Source organism: Centropristis striata, chromosome 9 (assembly GCF_030273125.1).
Source record: "Centropristis striata isolate RG_2023a ecotype Rhode Island chromosome 9, C.striata_1.0, whole genome shotgun sequence".
NCBI classification, from domain to species: Eukaryota; Metazoa; Chordata; class Actinopteri; order Perciformes; family Serranidae; genus Centropristis; species Centropristis striata.
In genome coordinates, this window is record NC_081525.1 from 32,179,979 (window position 1) to 32,201,581 (window position 21,603).

Here is a 21,603-nt window from a genome sequence, read left to right on the forward strand (position 1 = left end):
TTTGCCAACCCAGACGACAACACAGACGGATCTGTCGAGTATCCTGCTCGTCTTTGATTTTTATTTGCTCTGGTCTCAGTTTTGACAGCTTGAGATCAAATATGACTGATAAATATGTAATATTAACACATAGGAAAAATACTGCATGGGGTGGTACTCATTGACGTGTTCCCTCATTAACAGGTGACGTATAACCCACTATACCTCGGGCATTTTCTCACATCGAGGCAGTTTTTGAGTTTGATCCAGTGTGTTGTAAGAGTTTGAGGAAACAAGTTTGATTTTATCAGGTTAAAAGCACGTTGATCGCACTCAAAGTGAGAAGTCGTGCTTCAGCTTGTCTCAACAACTCAACTCGCTTGTAGATTTGCTGATAAAACTGAGTCATACTGTAGTTCAGATTAGATCATACAAAACTCCTGTCTTACTCAATCTCAGCTGAGAATGTGTTAGAGAGAAACCTTTGGAGCACTTCATATTTTTATGGTAGAAATTTGTTGTATGATTCATATGAAGATACAGTTGGTGAAAAAATCCTGTTAGTCCAGACAACGGGAAACAAGTATTAAAAATGGACAAATAAGCAGATTAGCTTTACTGCGATCTTTACTACAACAAATAAATTACATCTAGCCCTGCATATTGTTGCATAGCACCAGTGTTTCCAGCCACAGGCAACTGTAGAAAACACTGAATCCAGTTTTCTGGCAACTTAATGCATGTACAGACCTTAAAAAGGCCCAGTAAACCTCTCAACAGCATCTGGAGCTCTTACAGATACAGGTATGAAAGCTTTTTGTTTCCGGTTCCACTCTTCAACTTGAATTCCAGTTTCAAGTTCAAGACAGGGAAATTATTTAGAGTTTCGTATTGCATTTCACATAATCGGCAACTCTACACTGTCCAGGATTTTTACAGTGGATCACTTGAATTCAAAGTCTGTGTCAGACGTGTGAAATCCTGTTCCCAGCATCCTCCTCCTCCTCCCTCGTCTGCGTCCTCTAGAAGTGGGACGGCTTTCAGGTGATCAGTATGACATCATCACTTTCAGGAACTCTGCAACAAGATAAAAAAGAAGAAGTGTGAGACACCCAAGATATCATCAATACCACCATATAAAAGAACGCTTTCTACTGTACGTCATTACTGATGCTTCAGCAAATCTAACAATACAGCTATTGTCATAAATTAGACATCACTGACAATGATATATGTTTAAAAACATTGAAATCCTGTTTCTTTTGAGTTGAGACATCCAACATGTCTCAAAGGAGCTTCAATACAAAAAGGCCCACAGCTGCTTATACAGACGTTTCTCTAAACCCTTGCTGTATTATATATATATAACTGCTAGTGTAAAAAATATCACTACATAGATAATGAATATCTGAAATGGGTTGAAAAGTATTTTTTTGCAGTCTAGATAGACAGGTACCAGCTGGGCTTTGGTGTAAACCAATTCGTGTCCTTCCTGCATTTATGGTGGAAACGTCTTTATTTAACCTATGTAAGGGAAAACACAAGATTTGAGTGCCAGGTCCCAATTCAAGGTATAAAACCATAACTGCTACAATACAGAATATAGAGCATGCCTTCATTATATTATGGTTGGTTGTATTGTACCTGCCAACAAGTGAGCGACTTCTTGTGACTGTTCCAGCTGCTCATCCACAAAGTGGCTTGAGTTCAGCTGATCAGGGTCATGTTATTGCGACAACGTGATATTAATGAAATTATGAAGCAGTGGCGTGTTGCAAAATGTATTAAGATGAAACACTGCAGTGTATTTTGTGCCATTATCACTCGCCCAGAGAACCTGACATAGAGAGGGCAGAACAGAGTCCCAGCTGATTGTGAGAAGTGTCACGGGACGCGGTTAGATTACAGCGTTTTGCTTTGTTTTTTTACTTGCATGTGTGACAGTTTCAGACTCTTTTGAACACATGCACTACCTCAAGGAGAATGTTGTTTTTAAATCAAAAAACATTTTTTTTTATTATGTTAATGTTTCCTACAGACATTCTGCTATTCTCTGTTACTAACAAGAAAGATATGTAGCTTATGTGTCTTAGTCTTGTTATATTTACCTTTTAATGAAAATGTAAAATTGTGTGCTACTGTGGAATCAAAAATGGTATTGTTCATCAGTATTTTTCAGGATGTTGTATAGAAGTTAGAAATCAACGTAATAGTGGATTCCACATCAGCACGTCTATCACATCTATTCTTCTATTAATCCCCGGGCCTCCACCTGCATGGTGACTGTGCGTACCCATTCTGAGAACAAATCCCCCAAAACGAAGCATTTGAAAATGCCCGCCGTTTCACCATCCAGAGCACTTTCTTGTGTTTAGCTGTTTGCTCTCAAAAGAAACAGCTAAATATGTTCCCGTTTTATCAAATCTGTAAACCATCAGACATTTTTTCTCTTCATCTTTATGATCTGCCATAAGCAGCACATTTTACTGCTGAGTTTGCAGAGCGAGTCTCAGACTCTCTGTTCCACAAACTGCTGCAGCTGTTTGAGGATGTGAATGTATTTCACAGAGAGCGAGGACATTATGTCCAAGCACTCTCTTGGAAAGCAAAACCCACTCTACTGTATTTATACATTGCCTCTATGCACAGCTGTGCACTCCCTTTGTCAAATCTCATTCATATTCTCCACTCTGGCCACTCTCTGTTCTCTGAGAGAATGCTGGTGCTATGATGCCTTGTAATCAGCAGACTCATTCGAGACATTCAGTAGGTGAATATTTGTGTTATTGTGAAGTTCTGAGCCATTTCCTGCCCATTAAACATTTAATTTCATTCACTCTTGAGCCATAATACATTATTTTAACTGATAAACTGGGGTTTTATATCGTGGGGCGACTATTTCTCCTCAACTCATGTTCCAAACAAGATAACATGCTGCAGTAAAGGAGGCAAATAACATGCAGATGAAATTTCATCCAGTGAAATTTTAACGTGTTTGCTAAGAAGGCTGATCTAATTTTTGTGAGCACAGAGAGACGTTCAGAAGCTGCAAATGACTGTAATTACAGGATCTGTGTAACCTGACAAGAGCACTCCTAAAGACAACAATTGTGGCCAATGGCTCATTTCTACAGAGGAGATACATCTTTGATTGTCAGTCTTACACATTATTACATAATGGCTCTGTAACTGACACTTAAGTTCCTTAAACACTCAGACATCCAGAGCGGGAGGACCGGATGGCTCAGTTACAGAAAATGTCTGTGCAGCTTGCAGGAAAGGCCACAGAGTCAGAGTGTTAATGACTGGTAAAACAATAATGATGGCAGAGCCCCAAGAGCAAAAACTGATACTTACATTTTGTAAGAAAAAGCCAGGAAAGCCATTTTCATCTTTAACGTATTCAGTTCTTTTCCACTGATTACATGACTCAATTATTTTTACAAACATTGGAGGCTCTGGCTTTCAGAAAATAGCAAACATTGCACAGTGATATACAAATGACTGCAGGAGTTGCTTTTCTGGAAAAAACAACATCTTTTTGTCATCAAAATGGACTTGTGAGGTACACAAACGAGGCCGTGTAAGTTTACAGTTAAGACTTTTCCTGATCCAAAACGTGGATATTGAATAACATATTAAAAAGCTATAAATCATTTTCACACCTGTTTTGGATTGTACGCCTCCAGATAGTTTACAGAGTATTTGTTACTTTCCAACAGCTTATTAGTTGAGTTTCACAATAATTTGACCATTGTGCTTTGTCTGTAGATGTTTAACGCATTATTTATAGAGCATACGCACATGCCATCTACTGAATTGGCATACAACGATGTCCACACTGAAACATTACGATTGATGGTATTGTTGTTCAGGGGGGATTGGGGGCTTTGTCCAATGGGCTACTCCTGCAAAAGTACTATCATTTTAATTGATCGAAGTGTGATGATGTGTGTCAAATTCAGCATTAATAAATATTCAGGCTCCCTGTGCGCTCTTGCTACACATCTGTATGCATCCTTCGAATTAATTCTGTTCAATGTGGATTTGCCATTTTGTAAACTTGATTTTGGGTAAAATAAGAACCTTGTTTCCACCTTAAGATGCACTCACAATCAAATCCAGCCCAGTTGATGAATTGGAAATGTTACTTTTTAGGCATGTGGTGTGGACGGGGGGCTTTTATTTCTCAATGTTTGGCTTAGTGGTCAGTCATTGACCGTCAGCGGTGGACCAAGGCCCTGTCCATCAGCCAAATAATAATCTTAATCAACCACTCAAGCCCAGTTTTGATCTAATAATCCTCTAAAATCTGGTGGTCGGGCCCTACAGCTTGTTTGAACTGTTGTGTTCCCCATAAAGACCACCTTTATTACACTTCAGCACTACAGACCTTTACTTTTCTGAAGCAGTTGAATCTTCACTAATAAACTGCTCAAATTATACAAATACGCAAATTATCTGTAGGCAGACAGTCCAAATTAAGTGTTTCCACATTTTATTAATCTCTAAGAATGCAGAACTAAAAGCCAAAGTAAGAGGCCTGAGCTTTGCTTCCTCATTAACTGTCTGTTTCTGCCAAGCTGGGAAGTTATTTTTCAACATGCACACATGCAAGTTTGTGCGTAAATTCTCCACCGCACTTTCAGAATACATAAAATGGTGAAATGAAGCGTGACAAACGCAAGTCAATATTCAGACACAGGAAATAATGGTCAGAAATGTCATCCTATTACAAGATAAGAAGTGTTGAAGAAAGAGGGTAAAGTGTGCTGTAGTTGCACAAACACCAGAGTCACTGAAGTTCAGTGTCTGCACATAAAAAAGCAGCTGGAGTTAAACTTGTGCCACACATCACGCTCAAATAAAATAAGTCATCCCAACTAACCACCATGCTTTAACAAATTTTTCCGGATCACTTGGCTGAGTCTACGCTGCGTGTTGACTGTGGCCTGTTTATTTGGGAGGCAACACAGCGAGGAGGGAGCGATGGCTGGCGGGTGAAAGGGAGTGGGGGGGGGGGGGGGGGTTCTTCCCAGTGCACACAGCCTCAGTTTCTCTGTAATCAGCCCATCACTGGGTGTGTCTGCATAGCTCCCACCACTAATTTCATTGCTCTCAGACCACGTAAGTCCAAGCCAAACCACAGCGTGGAGGAAACTCCAGTCTGCTGCTTGCTGATGATAGAGATTGGCTCATAGAAAAGGAATGAGCAGAAACGTATAGACAAATGTGATGTCTTGCTGTAGCAACACGGTGTAAGCAAAGCAAACTGAGTTCGTTCTACTCCAGAGATCTTTCTGTTGATAGTTCCACATTTGTTTTTAGTGATTTCATTAAACAGAGACACATTTAAAAGGTAAATTTTGCAAGATGTTTCTTTTGTGATAGTAATGCTTCAGGATGTGTCTGGTCATCAGCACAACGCTATGAAAAATAGCGGACATTGCGCTTAAAAAACGCAAATACAACAAGGCGAAACGTCAAGTGGACAAAGCTTAAAATGAAAACAACAGAGAATCATGCAACCTTTAGTTAATATTGTGTGATATTTTCTCAGTTTGGCTCCTCTACATTGTCAGGAATCTCTAACATAAAAAGAAATCAAACTACAACACATTTGGTTCTTAAAACTAGCTTGAAGCACCTGGTTCAGCTTTCTAGATCTGCATTGATCAGTCGAATAATCAATTTAGGAAAATTAAGCAGAAAGGATTCTGATCATCTTTTTTAAGGACAAATGAACATTAATGTGCTTAGCTACTTAAATTATAAGGATGTACTGTTATTTTATGTTTCATTCATGTATTAGTGTAAACTGAATGTCTTTAGGTGTTTGATGAGACCTTTGATTCTGGGAAACTGTGATGGACATTTATTTAACTATTTTCTAATATTTTATAGAATAATGAATTAAGAAAATCAGCAGAAAAATATGTTGTTTGAATAATAATCATCATTAGTCACAGCCCTTCATCTTTTACCATTAAAATCCAATAATGAAAAGGACGGATGTCATTCACATTTGCAGCAGCAACATAAAATAGAAAAAATGATAATTAATGAGAGCCAAAAAACTCAAATAAAGGAGAACTGTCGTGCCTGTGATGTTTGTTTGATGTTAATGTTATCCAGACATTAAAACCATTAAATGGTTTAAAAGTTGTTTCGTTGAGGTGTAGTCATGTTTGTAAAGTTTGGCTCTCATGTGTGAATGTGTGTGCAGCAGGGTGTGAATCAAAGGTAAATACTATAAGACATCCAAACATGTAGACAGTTTCATACCGTTGACAGCAGCACAACACAGAGTGTGTGACGTGAATGTCTGTCTGACTACTTTCTTCTACAACAGGAAAATCTTTCTGCTCTCTGAGGAACTTCTGCAGGTCCGTCAGCGGGAATTCGTCCTTTTGAAATCTCTGTTGGGGAAAACATAAATAAAAACAATTAAAACATAATGCGTTCAAAACTGCACAGCAGCACCTTTTTTTCAAACTTGATTTTAGAGACAGACATATTCCACACTAGAGAACAAATAAGAGCAAACTAGACAACAAAAATCTTAAAAGAAGTCCTCAGATTGTAACATTTTTAAAGTGCACTTTTGTACATATTTGTCACATGGAAAGGTTGAGCCATTTGTGAACTAATCAAATCAACTCAGAATTCACAGTGGAAATATTTCTCACAGTTTTCCTGTTTCTGAAGTTATTTTTTAGATTTTTGAATTATTTTTTGATGTGAGGACCCGCTTCAGATGTACCTTGACGGTCTCGTAGGCGTCGGTGATGAGGGCGATGAAGAGAGACAGCACCATGTAAATGAAGAGGGAGATGAAGGAGTAGAGGTAGGCCCGGCTGAAGAGCCACACCAAAGTGTTCTTGTCCTTCAGCTGGGCGAAGGTGGTGAACATGTCGTCTCCGTTCAACAGAGAGAACAGGCACTCTGCTACCAGACTCAGGCCCTCAAACTGGAGACGTGGAAGAGGTACGTTAGATCGGATTACGTACATACTGTTTTAATAGTATGTTTTTAAAACGACACTATGTCAGTTATTATAGTACCAAAAACATCAAAGCTAAAGAAAATAACAAGAATAAAAAAAATAGATCACATTTTAAACGTAAGGCTGTAGATGAAACAAAAGGGAAGAAACTAGTTTTTGTTTGTTTTAATATAGCAATAGGAACAATAGTAAAATATTAATTTACATTATTATATTGTGGACCATATACATACCTCATATCTTTAAGACTTAATAATAAATGTTGCAGCTGATAAAGGTGGAGCTCATTTTAATTACCACATATACTGTCAGGTTGCTTAACCTTTAATAATACACCATAATTTATTAAGTGCTTCGATTTTGTATTAATAATCTGAATAGTAACCAAAGACTATTACTACAATTCAGGAATTTATAATGAGGGAGAAGGAGGAGATGCCTTGGGAGGATTTTTTTAGCTTTAGGAAGGTAGCTAAACTAATTTTAAGGAAAAAACATATCAGACACAGTTTATAACTTCAAGCAGAACATTGTATGTGTCTTTAAACATTAATGGAGCTGGTCTTTAAATGCAGATGCCTAAGACGTACAATATTTGCCTCTGAGATGTGATGAAGTAGAAGTTTAAAGTTGCAAAAAGTACATTTTTATGGTATTCATACTTTACTTAAGTACAGTACTTGAGTTAATGTTCTAAGTCCTAGTAGTGGTGTAATGTAACCAATACAGAAGACAAAGAAATAATAGTACAAAGAATTAAACAACCTGTACAGCCAGTTAGAAAAAGGACACTGTGCATGTATGTAAATTTTCCAATAAGCATCTTTCGGGTGTAGATTAAACATAATTTAACAAAACAAAAATGTTACTGAGAAAGAGGAGGAGGTGCAGAAGACCAACAGAAGTGGCTGTTGATGGAGGTGAAATGATAAAGACAGAAGTCTAAACAAAGAGATAGAAAAAGTCTCAAAGAGAGAGCCTGACACGGACATTATGAAAAAAGCACAGTTCCCCCCAGAGCGCGATAACATCTAAACACAACATCCCACTGCGACAGTATGGATTCCAGCACTTGAAGACGTGTGGGACGGCAAGTCCGAGGACATCCTCTGTTTATTCCTTCAGTAAATACACAGAGGATCCTGGAGGGGCTGACAGCTCACTACAGGGGACTCCCCCAGCTGCCGCAATGTCAATATCGCGAGCGAGTCTCAGTTCTCTGCAATGTTGGACAAACAGGGAACTGAAACTTGTTTTACGTAAGCTGAGGGCAAAACAGCCCTGACCATCACACCGCTTTCACGTCAACTGAAACTGCTTAATGCTTAACGTTGCATGCTTTTAACATTGAATTCTGTGTTATTTACAGATTAAGCCTAATTTTATTACAGGATATGATTCTGGAGCAATGGTCCGTTAATCAAGAAGACCATGTGATCCTGAAGTAAACTGACCCAATACAACACACTTGAAATGAGCCCACAACATATTTACAGCAGCTACTCCTCCGCAGTTTAACATTATCAACACATTTCCATTTGGTCAGTGGGATGTCACTTAGCCCCGGGACGGCTGATCTCAGTCTATCTCACATCTGTCTCTCCTGCAGTGAGAGCACAGCTTTGTTTAGACGCCCACTGCTGCTCTTGACTTCCGTAAATAATTTATCTTTTAAGGGGCGAGGACAGCTAAACACACACGTTTTCCCTCATGACACTTGCTGTCCAAGGATCTTGCATTTAAGGTGAGGTGGACCGAGTTAGAGCGGTCGGTCTCCCATGTCCAAATGTCCCTGATTCCAGTTTGAAAATTGTGGTAAATGTAAGTGTTTTTGTGTGCTGTAAAAACACAAAGTCATATATTTTGTTTGTGCAGTTATTGTTTGTTGTCCGAGCTTGAAAGGGAGAATTAACCTTTCTCCATTCTGGGAAGTTAAAACATCAGATTATTCAATGGTGACTTAAAGTTTCAAGATGCTGATCATGACATCCCCAGTTTGAATCCTGCAGAAGACGTTTTCTGCACATCATTTCTTCACTTTTCTCTCCCCGTATTCCCCATCACCTCTACACTGTCCTCTGTCTGATAAAAGGGAAATAAATCCCCCCCCCCCCCCAAAAAAAAAAACATCTTAAAATGTTGTTTCAGCAAAGACTTGAGTATAAATATGTGTTTGTTTGCACATGCATAAATGGGGATTAAACTTGTCTCCCAGTTTAAGATGTTCATAATTTGGCGATCGGACAGAGAGCTGCTCTCAGTGAAACAAGCATATACTGACATCTAGTGGTGGTTTTTTCGATGTATTCAGTACACAAAAAGTTACATTTAGAGAAGGAAGCCATTTTTGCAGATACCTCAATTTGCAGGACATAATGTTGACACAGCAATTCAAAAGCTAAATAACTGTTGCAGAGGCAGTTTCCTCCTTCTGTAAATAAAACAATTAAGATAAAACTAGCAGCAGCAATAATCACCTGTATTTATTATCTGTGATACACATTAATTTACATTTTTATTACTAACAAAAGACTGTTTACACAGTAATCAAGGGTAACTATGGATGCTTGAAAGTTTGTGAATTTGAGGGGGGAAATCAAGGGCTTAAAAGCTTTTGAAAATAGACATAAATAGACATGGGTTATTGAAAGTGCTCAAATCTATATATTTTGTGCATGAATAGGAATTAGATTTATTCATTTTTGTCTTTTTTGTATACTTTAGGTTAGTAAGTAAATAAGTAGGTTTTTCTGCCTGCATGCATGTCTCCAGCAGTTGCATCATTGTTTCAAGCACCCCCCTTCCTTGAGAAAGTGCAACAGTCAGTTCACACATTTTAGTCTCTGTCTTTTTAATTGTTGCCTGTAAACGTCTGTACTGAAGCCTGATAGTTCCCAGTGTTGTAACAGTAAATAACCCTGATCCGTGGTTCAAAATATAACATTCTGGGTCCTTGGATTTGAAGTGGGCCTGTAAAGTCTTCAAGAGTGCTTGAATTTGACTCCACTTTTAATCTATTCAGACTAACTTCAGCTGTAATTAAACAATCAGAAAATGCTGTTTCAGCCTATTTATAGATATGCACACATAAATCAGGGAACTCCTGATGTTGTGGCCTCAGCAGTTCTGCAGGAAGGGGCGAAGTCACGAAAGAGAGCCTGAATAGTTCCCCTAATTTCCCACAACCCTGACAGTCAGTGCAGAGATTTAACCCGGCAAATACCTCACCATAAACTCACTTCTCTCATCTCTGACCTCCACATCCTGTGCTCCACTCAAACATATAAAATGAGTTACCTTCTCATGGTACGGCCCCAGTACGATCCACCCGCAGAAGGTGTAGCCGAGGTAGATCATGCCGGCACAGCAGCAGAAACGCAGGACTTTGGGGAAGGCTGCTTTCATTGTCAAAATTAACACCTAGACACACAGAAAGTACAGAAACATTATGTACTGAAATAATGTGATATGATTAGGGGGTGGAGAGGGGTTAAAAAGTCCATGTACAATGAGAGAAAAAGGTTCACAGACTCACATTGTATTTCTGGAAGTATCCCAGGTACCTGATCACACTGACCCACACCAGTAACGTGGACGTTCCCAGGAAGATACTGCACACATCATAACTGGTTAGACTCTGCAGGAGAGGAAAACAAAATCACAAGAGCACTGAGGAAACTATTTGCTCTTTGTCTTACTTGGAAAATCACACCTCAGTGAAGCCCTGTTTGGCTAGTTAATACAGTGGAAGACGCTCCAAGTGATCACAGTTGAAACAGAAATAATTCCTATAAAATGCTGTTTAAATGATCTTCTTATATTAATAAAGTAGCCAACTTACAGTGTTCATTTTGGTTCTTTTCATACATAACAAAAAAGAATATCATTATTACTAATGTAATTTAGTACACATTTGTAGGCTCATGCCAGTTTAAGCTAGAGCTGTTTTATAATTTAAACTACAGTAACATAAACTTTACTGTAAGCCAACTGTATTCTAGTATTTTTTTAATCATGCAGTTATAGTAACTGTCCTTGCAATTACTTTCCAATTATGTAATAAATATACACATTTTAATTAAATGGTAATCTGTATGATACATTAAAAAAAAAACACTTAAATTTATCAGCATAAGCAGATGATTTTTTTGACTTGACAGACATGATCACTAAAGGAGGTTTCCACTGTATTCAGTGAGTCATTATTTCTGGTACACCCATGGTACACAGAGTCAGGAAAAGTTTCATTTTAAGTTTCCTTAAAGCTACGTGACGGTGAGAATGATTTTACTGTATGAAGGATGTACTTTATTATTTTACTAGGGCTGAAAGTACATCAGGGAAGTGCAGCAGAGGAACGTCCTATTAATTGTTAACTAACAAGCGTGACATAATGTGACATTTATGATCTCTGGTAATGCCACAAAGACCTCACTGAGGACATTAAGAGTTTTATCTTTTGAATCAAAGAAGAGGTAACCTGACATTCTTAAATGTACATTAGAAAGTTAAAAATGGTTGATCTTGTCATTTAAACTCATTATTCAGTAAAGTTACTGAGGAGTGTCTCATAGGGGAACGTTCTTACCCCTACCACCAGCAACTCTGTATTTAGGGGCAAGGGGAAGACTCAGACAGAGGGGTAGGGGTAAGAGGTGGTAATGGGATTCAGCCAAAATCTAAACTTCCCTCTACTATGGATACATTCAGTGAATGTCTTGTTTCATCAGATTACAGAGGGAAACTACTTTAATATCTTGCTCACTGCGTTCTTTCGCAGTACCAACCCAATCAGATACTTCAGTTAATGATTTCCATTTTTGTTGACACTGAAATCTGACCCTTTACGCTATAAAAATAAATATAAAACTGTCTTTACAGTGTCTATGTTGAATCATTTTATTCCAAAGTCCACCAGACACCGAGACATCTTATTCCTCAAACACAGTACATAATTTCAAAGGTGCCATGCAGTTATGAGGCTGACTGCTTTAAACTTTAATTCTTTTTTGCCTTATCTGATAATATGTCTTATGCTTGAGGTAAACTTGGTGTTTTTCAACTTGGGTTGTGTTTTACAATGTTTTTGTGTCTAAGTAACAATCTGGGTCTGTCAGTGGCAAAAACAAGCACTTTAATTTGATGTACATTGGCACCTCAAGATTACATTGAGGCTGTAGCACTCTTACTGAATACAGAACCAGTTCTAAACAGTAACATAGACACAAAAACATAAGAAGATAGGGTCGAAAAATACCAAGGTTAACCTTTATTTGTAAATTATGATTTCTGCATCTCATTTTACATTTATTTGACATGTGCCACGTGTCGTGGTGGAACGTTTAGCTGCCAGCTTTAGTTACTATTCAGGTCACGTTTTAACATGAAAAACAATTTAAATCAATTTAAAGTAACGTTTTTTTAATTAAACCTCATAGCTGTATATTTAGTTTAAATAAAAAAATAATTGCCCTATGTTTACAAAATGAAAACACATCTTACATAAATGCATTAATAATAATAATTTAATCATATATTTAGAATAAAATCTGAGTGGGGACATTCTGCATAACAAGGACTTTTACTTTTGAAACTTCAAGTACATTCCGATGCTGATACATTTACTGAAGTAAGCTTTGACTCCGGGAGTTTTATTTGTAGTGGAATAATTTCACCGTGTGGTATTAGTAATTTTATTTAGAGGATCTGAATACTTTTCCCACCACTGGCCACGTGGTAGTTGTACAGTTCTGGGCTCTAAAGAGTAACCTTCTCTCTGAGGAAGCAGGACATGATTCAGTTTACCTTTGCTTGTATTTCCATCTTCAGTATGGATCCAACTATAGCCAAGAGGTCGCTGATGATGACCAGCACATACCAGCCGTTCAGAAACTCTCCCTGGTCGTCCTCACACACTTTACGATTATAGTGCTCATGGAAGAATCTGGATAATCTCTAAAAATACACAAATTCAGTCTCTTGAGTCTCTTATAGACAAATAACTACAATGCACTATCAAATCAATTTGATTTTATGTGAAAATGTGGTAAATTAGGTATTGTGATAATGTTAGATTTCTGGCTTTTTGCTTATTGTGGCATTTTTCTTGAGAACAGGGAAAGTGATAAAAACAGAAATGTTCCAACAACCTGAAACTAAAGGAATACTGAAGATGATAAAAACAGTGAAGACTAACAATAAAAATTCCCTGTATGTTATTGTATTGTATTGATATATCATTCAGTGTGAGGCTGAACAGCTGACCTGCAGTAACCTGACAGCCAGTACGATGGAGCGGGTGCACAGCACAGCTGACGTGAGGCAAATCAGAATGACGAAGGCGTCAAACACCAGCAGATAGTGTGTGTTCTTCTGAACTGAAAGAGAGGCAAAGTGTGTGTGTGTGTGTGAGTGAGGGTTTATCTTGCATATAACTCCCACACACATGACACTGATAACTACAAGTTACAGGAAAACGCCTCCCTGGCAATATCACAACAGTAAAAAGCATTTAGCTCGTTTTGCTTGTTTGTTTCAGGAAAATACAGAAGATATTTGATGAACATACAGAGCATAAAAATGAATAATAGATAATCACATATTTACAGGCAACCTACGAAATACTACTTTTTTTTAATTTATTTTTTTAATAATTGACCTTACATGAATATATTGCATGACTCAAGTCAACTCATGTCAGTTGTTCCTTTAACTTAATTAGATTGATATTCACCTGTAAATATTACAAATATGCCTATGAATGCAAGCTTCTGTCTGCACTCTAATCCAATGATCTGTGCTGTTTTATTTCTCGTTTTAACCTTTTTTATTTCTTCTTTAGGTCAGACAACTACACCTTACCCGTCCCAGATATCTTCCAGTCTCGACATGAAGAGCTCTGAGCGTCTATGTCCAGGAATATTTTCACCTTCCCGCTGTGACACTGGTTGTCAAATGTTATCTAGGGGACAAGGATGAAGGATAAGGAGGTTAAACGGTGAGGAAAGTAGTCGTCTTGTCATCAAATGCTATGTGGGTGATAGTTCATGTTCATGTGTGCTGCTCATATACATCAAGGAGGATATAATGTGATATTTTTAATTGTCAATTAATTTTTTTAAAGTGTTTTTGACTGCGCCTTGTATTTCACTGCAATACATAATATATATATATATTTTAAATAAAGTCCTGCAGCTCTAGGAAATTGGCACAATCATGACTAGATGTGTGAACAACTCAAAAATGTTATCCGTGCATTGTGTGCATCCTTTTTACAACTTCTCCTTGCAACCTCTCCTGTCCTCTCCTCTCTGCTGTGTAAACAGCCTGCAGTTCTGTTTGATTTTCAGTGAATATTTTATCATGTGACCGTTCGTCTCAGCAGAATCAATCATGGCTCCACAGTGCAGAATTTAATGTTTTTAACAGGATCTAGTTATTCCAAACGGATTATTTCTAGCAATGTTTTTAAATGTTTGAATGAAATGATTTTTTTTTTTTTTTAAACAGAAAAAGTAACAGTTAAAAATAACACAATAAAATAAAACAATAAAATTGTGATATTTCTAAGAGAAACTTTCATAACCTATGATCTGATCAAGGTATCTCAGAAAGTTTACATTTTGACAAAAATGCCTATTTTTACAGTTTCTTTCTACAATAAACAGTGTATTCTAAGCAAACGTTTTTCAATGTGGGGCTCAGAGGGATAATCTGTCTGTTAATTTAGTGAACAGAATAGTCTCAGGACAGTGTGAAATTTCTGTGTAAACTGACAATGAAAAAGTTGAAGAAAAGTGTCTTATAACTTTGAACACTTGTCCAGTTGCAGTATAATTTATTTTCTAAATCTGTGGTAATGTGCACTTCACTTCACAATGACAGAAAACATGGCTGAACCGTACCGTGACGTAGAACGAGTAGCAGTCAGGTAACTCCCGTGAACGCACCGTCTGCAGGTTGATTCCTTTCAGCTGGAACGTTATTTTGATGTCAACAAGCCTGAAAGCAAAGTGGAAAAGTCAGTGAAAAGGGAATTATTTGTGTTAGCTGCAGCCACAAACAGTACAATAATGAGTGTGTGTATACCTGTAAAAGTCTAGATCAAAAAAAGATGAATTCTGGGTTTTCCATAAGTTTGCAGTCTTTGGGTCATGTGACATACAAACTGAGAGAGACGAGACAAACAGAAAAAATTAACAGTCAATGAGATCTTCTATAGTTTTGTCTCATTATGTTGATGATTTAGTCATTCAAATTATTTGTTTTGGCTGTTTTATGCATGCAATTAAAAATAAATGTTTTTTTAAAACACATACAGGCAGTATATGTTTTAAACTACACATCCTCTAAATGCTTTAGGTTTCTAGTCTGTGGTGGTAAAGTTCCACGAGACTGTAATTATCAAAGAGGTCACAGCAGCTCATTTTAAAAAGGAAGATAAACTCTCACTGCAAAAAAACTGGCTATGATGGGGACAAACATCATCTCATATGAAAAAAATTGGTAACGCTTTATATTAAGGTCCTTGTAATAACCATTAATTAGCAAGTAATAAGGCCCTTGTAAGTCCTTACAAGATGCTTATTAACATTATTGTGTGTTTATAAGCTTACAATAGTGTTAATAATGGCATTACAAACACCCATGACCCACCCATTATGTCTTTGCCATGCCTTTATTAATCTTATTTTGTTTGCTTATTGATATTAAAATATACGTTATTTCTCAATTATAAGTTAACTATGCTTTTTGTAACTACCAGATCTAAAGAGAGAACAATGCACTATTACTTGTTAATTAATGGTTATTAAGGACCTTATTATAAAGCGTTACCAAAAAATGTAATCATTGAATCCACAAGAGTTTCACATTTCCAGTGATAAACAATTTATGAAGCTAACAGGCTGCAATCGGTGAAAATAATGTGGTTATTGTCTTAAATTGCATTTTCTTATCATAAAGCAGGCATGCATGTAAAGAGGAGACTTTTGGCTACAGCCAGACAAAAACAAAAAACAAAATCTGTTTGTTTCCACCAGCGCATCAGGGAAAAAGTGAATAAATGTTCCTTCTCACCTGTCTCCAGCTGAGCGTCTATATCATAGGCCTCATCTGAGGGCTCCACGCTGCCTCTCTTGTAGTACTCTTTACAGATGACGAGAGGCAGCGGTTTGCCGTCTTCCTCCTCAGCGTAACTGATGGGACCCACAGAGAGCCGGCCCAACTGGCTGTACTATAAATATCAGAAGCCTCAGGTTAAACAAACTGTACCAGGGTGGTTTACATAATGGTGGAGAGAATGTGCAGACAGCCGTATCAAACACAAACACCAAGTCAAATATTAAATAAATGAATAGTTTCTCTAGCAGCCGGTTTCACAGGGTTGTCAAATGAATGATGAATACTTTTTATAAACTCCATTTGTTAAAATGTGATCCCTTACAGTAGTTACTTCTCAGCAAAGAGAGAAAATAAATATTAAACCGTTTTATAACAGCTACTGTGTATCCCTACCACCCTATGATATAGAAATACATCTAAAATACTATCTATAGCTTAACTTTTTTAGACTAATATACTGCAAAATGTTAAAATAAAAACTAACAGTTGAAAATGAACTTGACTAAATGCCTTTATTTTGTTTTTTTCTATAGATATTGCAAGAATGGTATTAGTGTGAATTATTTTTGCCTCAACAATCACAATACTCTAGTTAAAATCGCATATTGTGATAGCCCTAAATTAAATAAATATCGCTGTGAAATAAATATATATATAAATAAATGTAAATATAAATGCATAAATTATTCTATAGTTAAATCAAAATTTATCACCGCAAAGTAGGTTATGTTTTCGGAGCGGTTTGTCAGCAGGATTACAGAAAAAAGCAATTTCCTTGAAACAGATCTGAATCACTTGGTGGATAAACAAATTGGTTTTCACTTGTGTTAACATTGCAGGACGGGGCAATTATTCTGCATCATGGTGTCCAAATGATCGGCAAAATTAGTTCCTGGTCTCACCAGATGCGTTTTCTTTCTTTTTACATTTTTGAAAGAGCTGTGTTTTCATTTCTTTAATTTCAAATATACAAAGAAAATGTTCCAATAACCTAAAAAAAGGAAAACCTCAAACTAACCCTTATAAATAAGGCTGCGTTCCAGCCATATCAGTTACCCTAAACACCAACTTGTAAATAATGCCAAAATCAAAAACACAGATTGCTCCCATCAACAAGCCATTAAAAAGGTACAAGCCCAAATTTAATAGTCATATATAGTCAGTGCACAGACTTTTTTTTAACCATCTGTTGTCAACATCTCGTTCATCCAGCCAACATCACATGAAGCATTCCCAATATTACTTTTCATTTTGATTCACAGTTTAAAGCAGAAGCAGGTCGTGTAGGTGTGTAGGGTGAGCTGGTTGAACTTGCCTGATCCAGGACATAAAACAGACTGTCGTAGACACTTTGTTGAGTGTAGACAGCGACACTGTAGTCGTCCTCATCCGTCCCACTGTAGTCCTTCAGGAAAAGGGTCTTAAGGGCCATCGTGTTCTCCTCCTTATAGGACACCACCAGCTGGTTGTTGAGGCCGAACAGGACGAGCTGCAGAGGAAACGGCAGCAAAGTTACTACATTTATTCCCGTTTAGGATTCATACTTTTTGGAATATTTCTAAAGCCAATACAGTAAAATATTCTTGAAATATTCCTTTTAACCCTTTATCGGGCGAAGAACTATTTGGTAACTTCAGTGGATATCAAAATGAGGTCCCCATGTTTAATCTATTTGCCACTTTATTCTATAGTAGGGGGGTCTATTATAGATTATAGTAGCGAATCTACAAGAAAAAAAAGTCGCAGATTTAAGAGATTTAAAGTGGCAAATCTGCGCGAAAATAAGTGGCAGATTTACCACTTTAAATCTCATAAATCTGCAAATTTTTTCTCGTAGATTTGCCACTATAATCTCGTAAACTTTTTTCTCAAAATATGACCACCCTCCCCCGGGTCCGTATGTTTTGTTTTTTTTACACATTCCACATTCTGGCAGTATGTAATATCCTCCAATATTCTCAAGGGTTGAAATTTGGAATTCGCAAGTATTTCAATGAGTGCCCTATTAAGGATTAAGGCATCAATATTTCTAACTCTTGGGAGTTTTGGACAATTTTGTCCATTTTTGAACAATTTCCATTCTTCCTGTAATCCTTAACCATGCCATGTTGGTATTGTTTTTGTTTTTTCCAACACAACCTCACCTATATGACCTGATAATTATTTTTCCACTTTGACTTACTAGATCAGATTTTAAAATGATGGGTTTTTACTTTCAAAACACAATCACACTCAATAAATTTTAAATGTTTCAATGTGACATCATGTAATCCCAGGTCATTGCATATATAACATACATTAAAATCAGGATAACATCTAGTTCTAGTATATTTCTATACATTTTCATACTGAATATATTTGACCTTATCTCTGGTTTTATTGGCCTATCATCATCATACAAAAACTGGCATGGAGTTTCAAGCCAGCACTTTAGAGGGAAGTTGACAGCAGGTTTTTACGCTGTGATGTCATGAAGAAGTCATGATAATAAAGTGATTTGATCACGCTGGTGACTCCAGAGGGTTAATAGAATATTTGTACTTAAGGGGGAGTCTGCGATTCTAATCTAGTACACTTTTTTGTCAAATTCAGAGACTATTTTCTCACCGAAAAATAACATAATTGTGTTCTTACATAAGTCTTAAAATAGGAAACAATCACAGTGGCTCAGACAGCGACACGCTGCACTTTTTAAGCATGCACAGGGCAGGAGGAAGGACACAGATGTGTACAGAGAAAGACAGTGGGAGCACAGGAGGCTGTAAATCTGACACGTGACTTTGCTGAAGAATCACTGATGGGAGCAGTGTGTTTGTTTGTGCATTTCTCAGATTTTTCAGAATCACTGATTCCAGCTTTAAGTAATGCATTGAATCACTGTAGACTGAATTATCTGGCATTATGTTGCTCATTTTATTTAGCCAATTTCTCAACTTACAATGCTGATTTGGACTTTGTTTTCTCAGCAATTTAAAGATGACGTACAACACGAGACTTTCTAGCATTGTAGTTGCTTGTAGCTAGTAACTTTTAAGTGGTAAAGTTGATGAAGTACTTCTCAATAATACTCTCTCTGGTGGAACATGAGAACAAATAACTACAAATTCCCTCATTATCAGCTTTACGAGCAGACAGAAGCGAGAAGAGCAAGAGGTTAAGATGTTCGGGTGGAGTTCACTTATTTCATCATCTTCTATTTGAAAAGAAACAGACACGCTCAGATGATGAAGGGACCCCTGGGTGTCCACACAAAACATCAACACTAACCCACACACAGTCCCCGCACAAGACTGCATGCCTTAGAGAGATTACAGTTCCAGGAAGCATTTTCTGACTGGGTGGATCTACTTTCTTAATCTGCATTCATCCCACTGTACATACTTGTGTGGTGATCATGATGATTTTCAGAATCTGTACCCCCATTTTCCAGGGTATCTGTCTTCGGGCCCGGTACTTCTCACACGGGCTCATGAAGTAGTACTTCAGGTCATCTCTCAGGTTCTCCTCTTTGATAAGGTCTTGAGTTGAGACAGAGCTGGAACAAAAGTCAAAACAAAATCTAATATTGTGCAAGAGCTGGGAGCCAAAATGTAACATCATGCAAGACTCAGGAAACACAGAGATTTGTGAGGGAGAGGATATAACAGAAAAAAACAGAAAAACAGAAGTGAAAACTGTTATTTCATGATAATTTACTTGAGCAATAGTGTTTTTCATTGGAGTTTAACAGATTGGTCATCTTTAACAGGAAGGACTCCATGTACAGAGTACACTGCCTGCATTCATGGTGCAGCCTGGGTTTAAGTCCAAGGTTAGCTCAGGGAGTGCACTCTTAATATTTTCCCAACAGTTTGACACAAGCTCTCCCTCACAAATCTCTCAGTTTCCTTTAAACAGCTGTTAGAAATTAAGCTTTAGGAGTTTTTGTGAAATTTTACAGCTGAGAGGGTTTGTTTTCAGCACTTTTAAGGACCTGTCAGGGAGAATTAAATGACTGACAATATTAAGGTCATGTAAACAGGCTTTTTGCCCTTTTGGGCAACTACACCTGGTGTTTCAGATCAGCTTTCAAAATATATTTTTATCAGAAACACATTTTTTAAACTTCTTAATACTACGCACGGTTTAAAATGTCGAAAACGTGCCCCTGAGCTAGTTTTAAAAGCCAGTCATTTAATAGTAAAGCTTACCTGACTGAGTTGCTCCGGTCCAGGTATCGACCCAACAGCTCCATGGCTGATTATCAGCGCAGACACAGCAGCTAACGGGGTTTGTGGATGTTTGAAGCCTGACAGACAGACAGTAACAGCACAGGGAAGACTCTTCAGCTGGGTTTTCTGTGACACCACGCACCTTCCAGTCAGCCAATCAGGAAATGAGTTTCAGGCGGCGCAGAGGTTCCCAACCTGCGGCCCGAGGAGCTACTAGGGAGCCCCCGTGTGGATCCAAAAAGGTCGACGGCAAAAAAATAATAAAATAAAAAATATGTATATTGTGTTTAGATGCCTTATCTGTACTGTTCTTCAACTATTGTTGTGATTATATTAGAATAAGTCTTTTTATTTTATTTTATATGTATTACTGTCTCAATTGTTAATACTTTTATATTGCTTGTCTCTATTTCTTGTTATTTTATTGATTCTTCTTTCAATTATTGCTGGACACTTTTTGCTGCCATGACACTAAAAATTCCCCCATTGTGCGGCTGATAAAGAAATATCTTATCTTATCTATCACACAAATTTTCACCGAAAAAATTTTCACTCGCATCAAAAATTAAGTTTTGATTTCTCTAAATTGTTAGACTAATATTTCACTTTTTGTAAATAAAAATATATAAATAATAAAAAAGTTAATTTATTTTAGGAATAACAATGTGACTTATATTTTGTTGGCCCGAAAGTAGTCATTTTTAAATATTACACTTTTTTTTTACAAATTAACAAATTTCATTTAAAAAATAGTTTAAATAGTGTCAATCCTGGTAGCCTATCTTTTGCTTTTTTGCCTTCTGCTTTTGCTTGTATTTTTCTGTCAAAGCATTTCTGAAACAATGTTTTTATAATTGCAATAGAAATACATTTTTTATAATTATCCTATTATATTATTTATATGTATTGTACTTATTAAATGTTTATTTTAGTCTTAATGAAGAGGGAGGGGTTTCCAGGAGGTTACAGGGGGAATAATAGGCTACTGTCTGAAAGTAAAAACATGAATCTGTAATATTGTATAATCATTTGCACAGATTGCTGAATAAAATAGTTGGTTCAGTCCTGATGTGTGCTGGAACTTATTTTTGTTTACCCGCACCAGCTGGAGCTGAGGGAAGAAGAACTGCTGTGCATATGGTATTTTCAGTTTCATGTTTAAAAATATTCAGTCTAAAAAAATGCCAGAATCAGCATTTAATATACCGACCAAGTGTTTTAGTTAGGGAATGTAAACCAGAGAAATAGAGAGGAAATGATACAAGGAAGTGTCCCAAGCGGTAG

General features: G+C 37.1%; 1 protein-coding gene across 2 annotated transcripts; it reads right to left on the bottom strand.

Annotated features, from left to right (window-relative positions):
- Positions 1-588: 588 nt before the first annotated feature.
- mcoln2 (mucolipin TRP cation channel 2) lies at positions 589-20,453 on the bottom strand. Of its 2 annotated transcripts, XM_059341807.1 has the most exons (14): positions 20,299-20,453; positions 19,490-19,643; positions 17,424-17,597; positions 16,064-16,220; positions 15,074-15,152; positions 14,890-14,986; positions 13,847-13,946; positions 13,250-13,362; positions 12,791-12,940; positions 10,521-10,622; positions 10,283-10,405; positions 6,743-6,949; positions 6,265-6,398; positions 589-1,056 (listed from the first exon to the last, which is right to left on the bottom strand). In XM_059341807.1, exons 1-14 carry the CDS (start codon positions 20,340-20,342, stop codon positions 1,020-1,022), a joined length of 1,671 nt encoding a protein of 556 aa, XP_059197790.1. In that variant the 5' UTR covers positions 20,343-20,453; the 3' UTR covers positions 589-1,019. The 2 variants fall into 2 exon arrangements, with proteins under 2 accessions (XP_059197790.1, XP_059197791.1); XM_059341808.1 differs by lacking the exon at positions 20,299-20,453 and having other exon boundaries at positions 16,064-16,215; positions 19,490-19,630.
- Positions 20,454-21,603: the final 1,150 nt, after the last annotated feature.

Coding starts and splice junctions, on each gene's coding strand:
- mcoln2 (XM_059341807.1), bottom strand. CDS start 20,342: ATGGAGCTGTTGGGTCGATACCTGGACCGGAGCAACTCAGTCAG. Junction 10,406..10,520: donor GATACTTCCAGAAATACAAT/GTGAGTCTGTGA, acceptor CTGTGTGTCTAG/GTGTTAATTTTGACAATGAA. Junction 6,950..10,282: donor TGGGGCCGTACCATGAGAAG/GTAACTCATTTT, acceptor CCACGTCTCCAG/TTTGAGGGCCTGAGTCTGGT.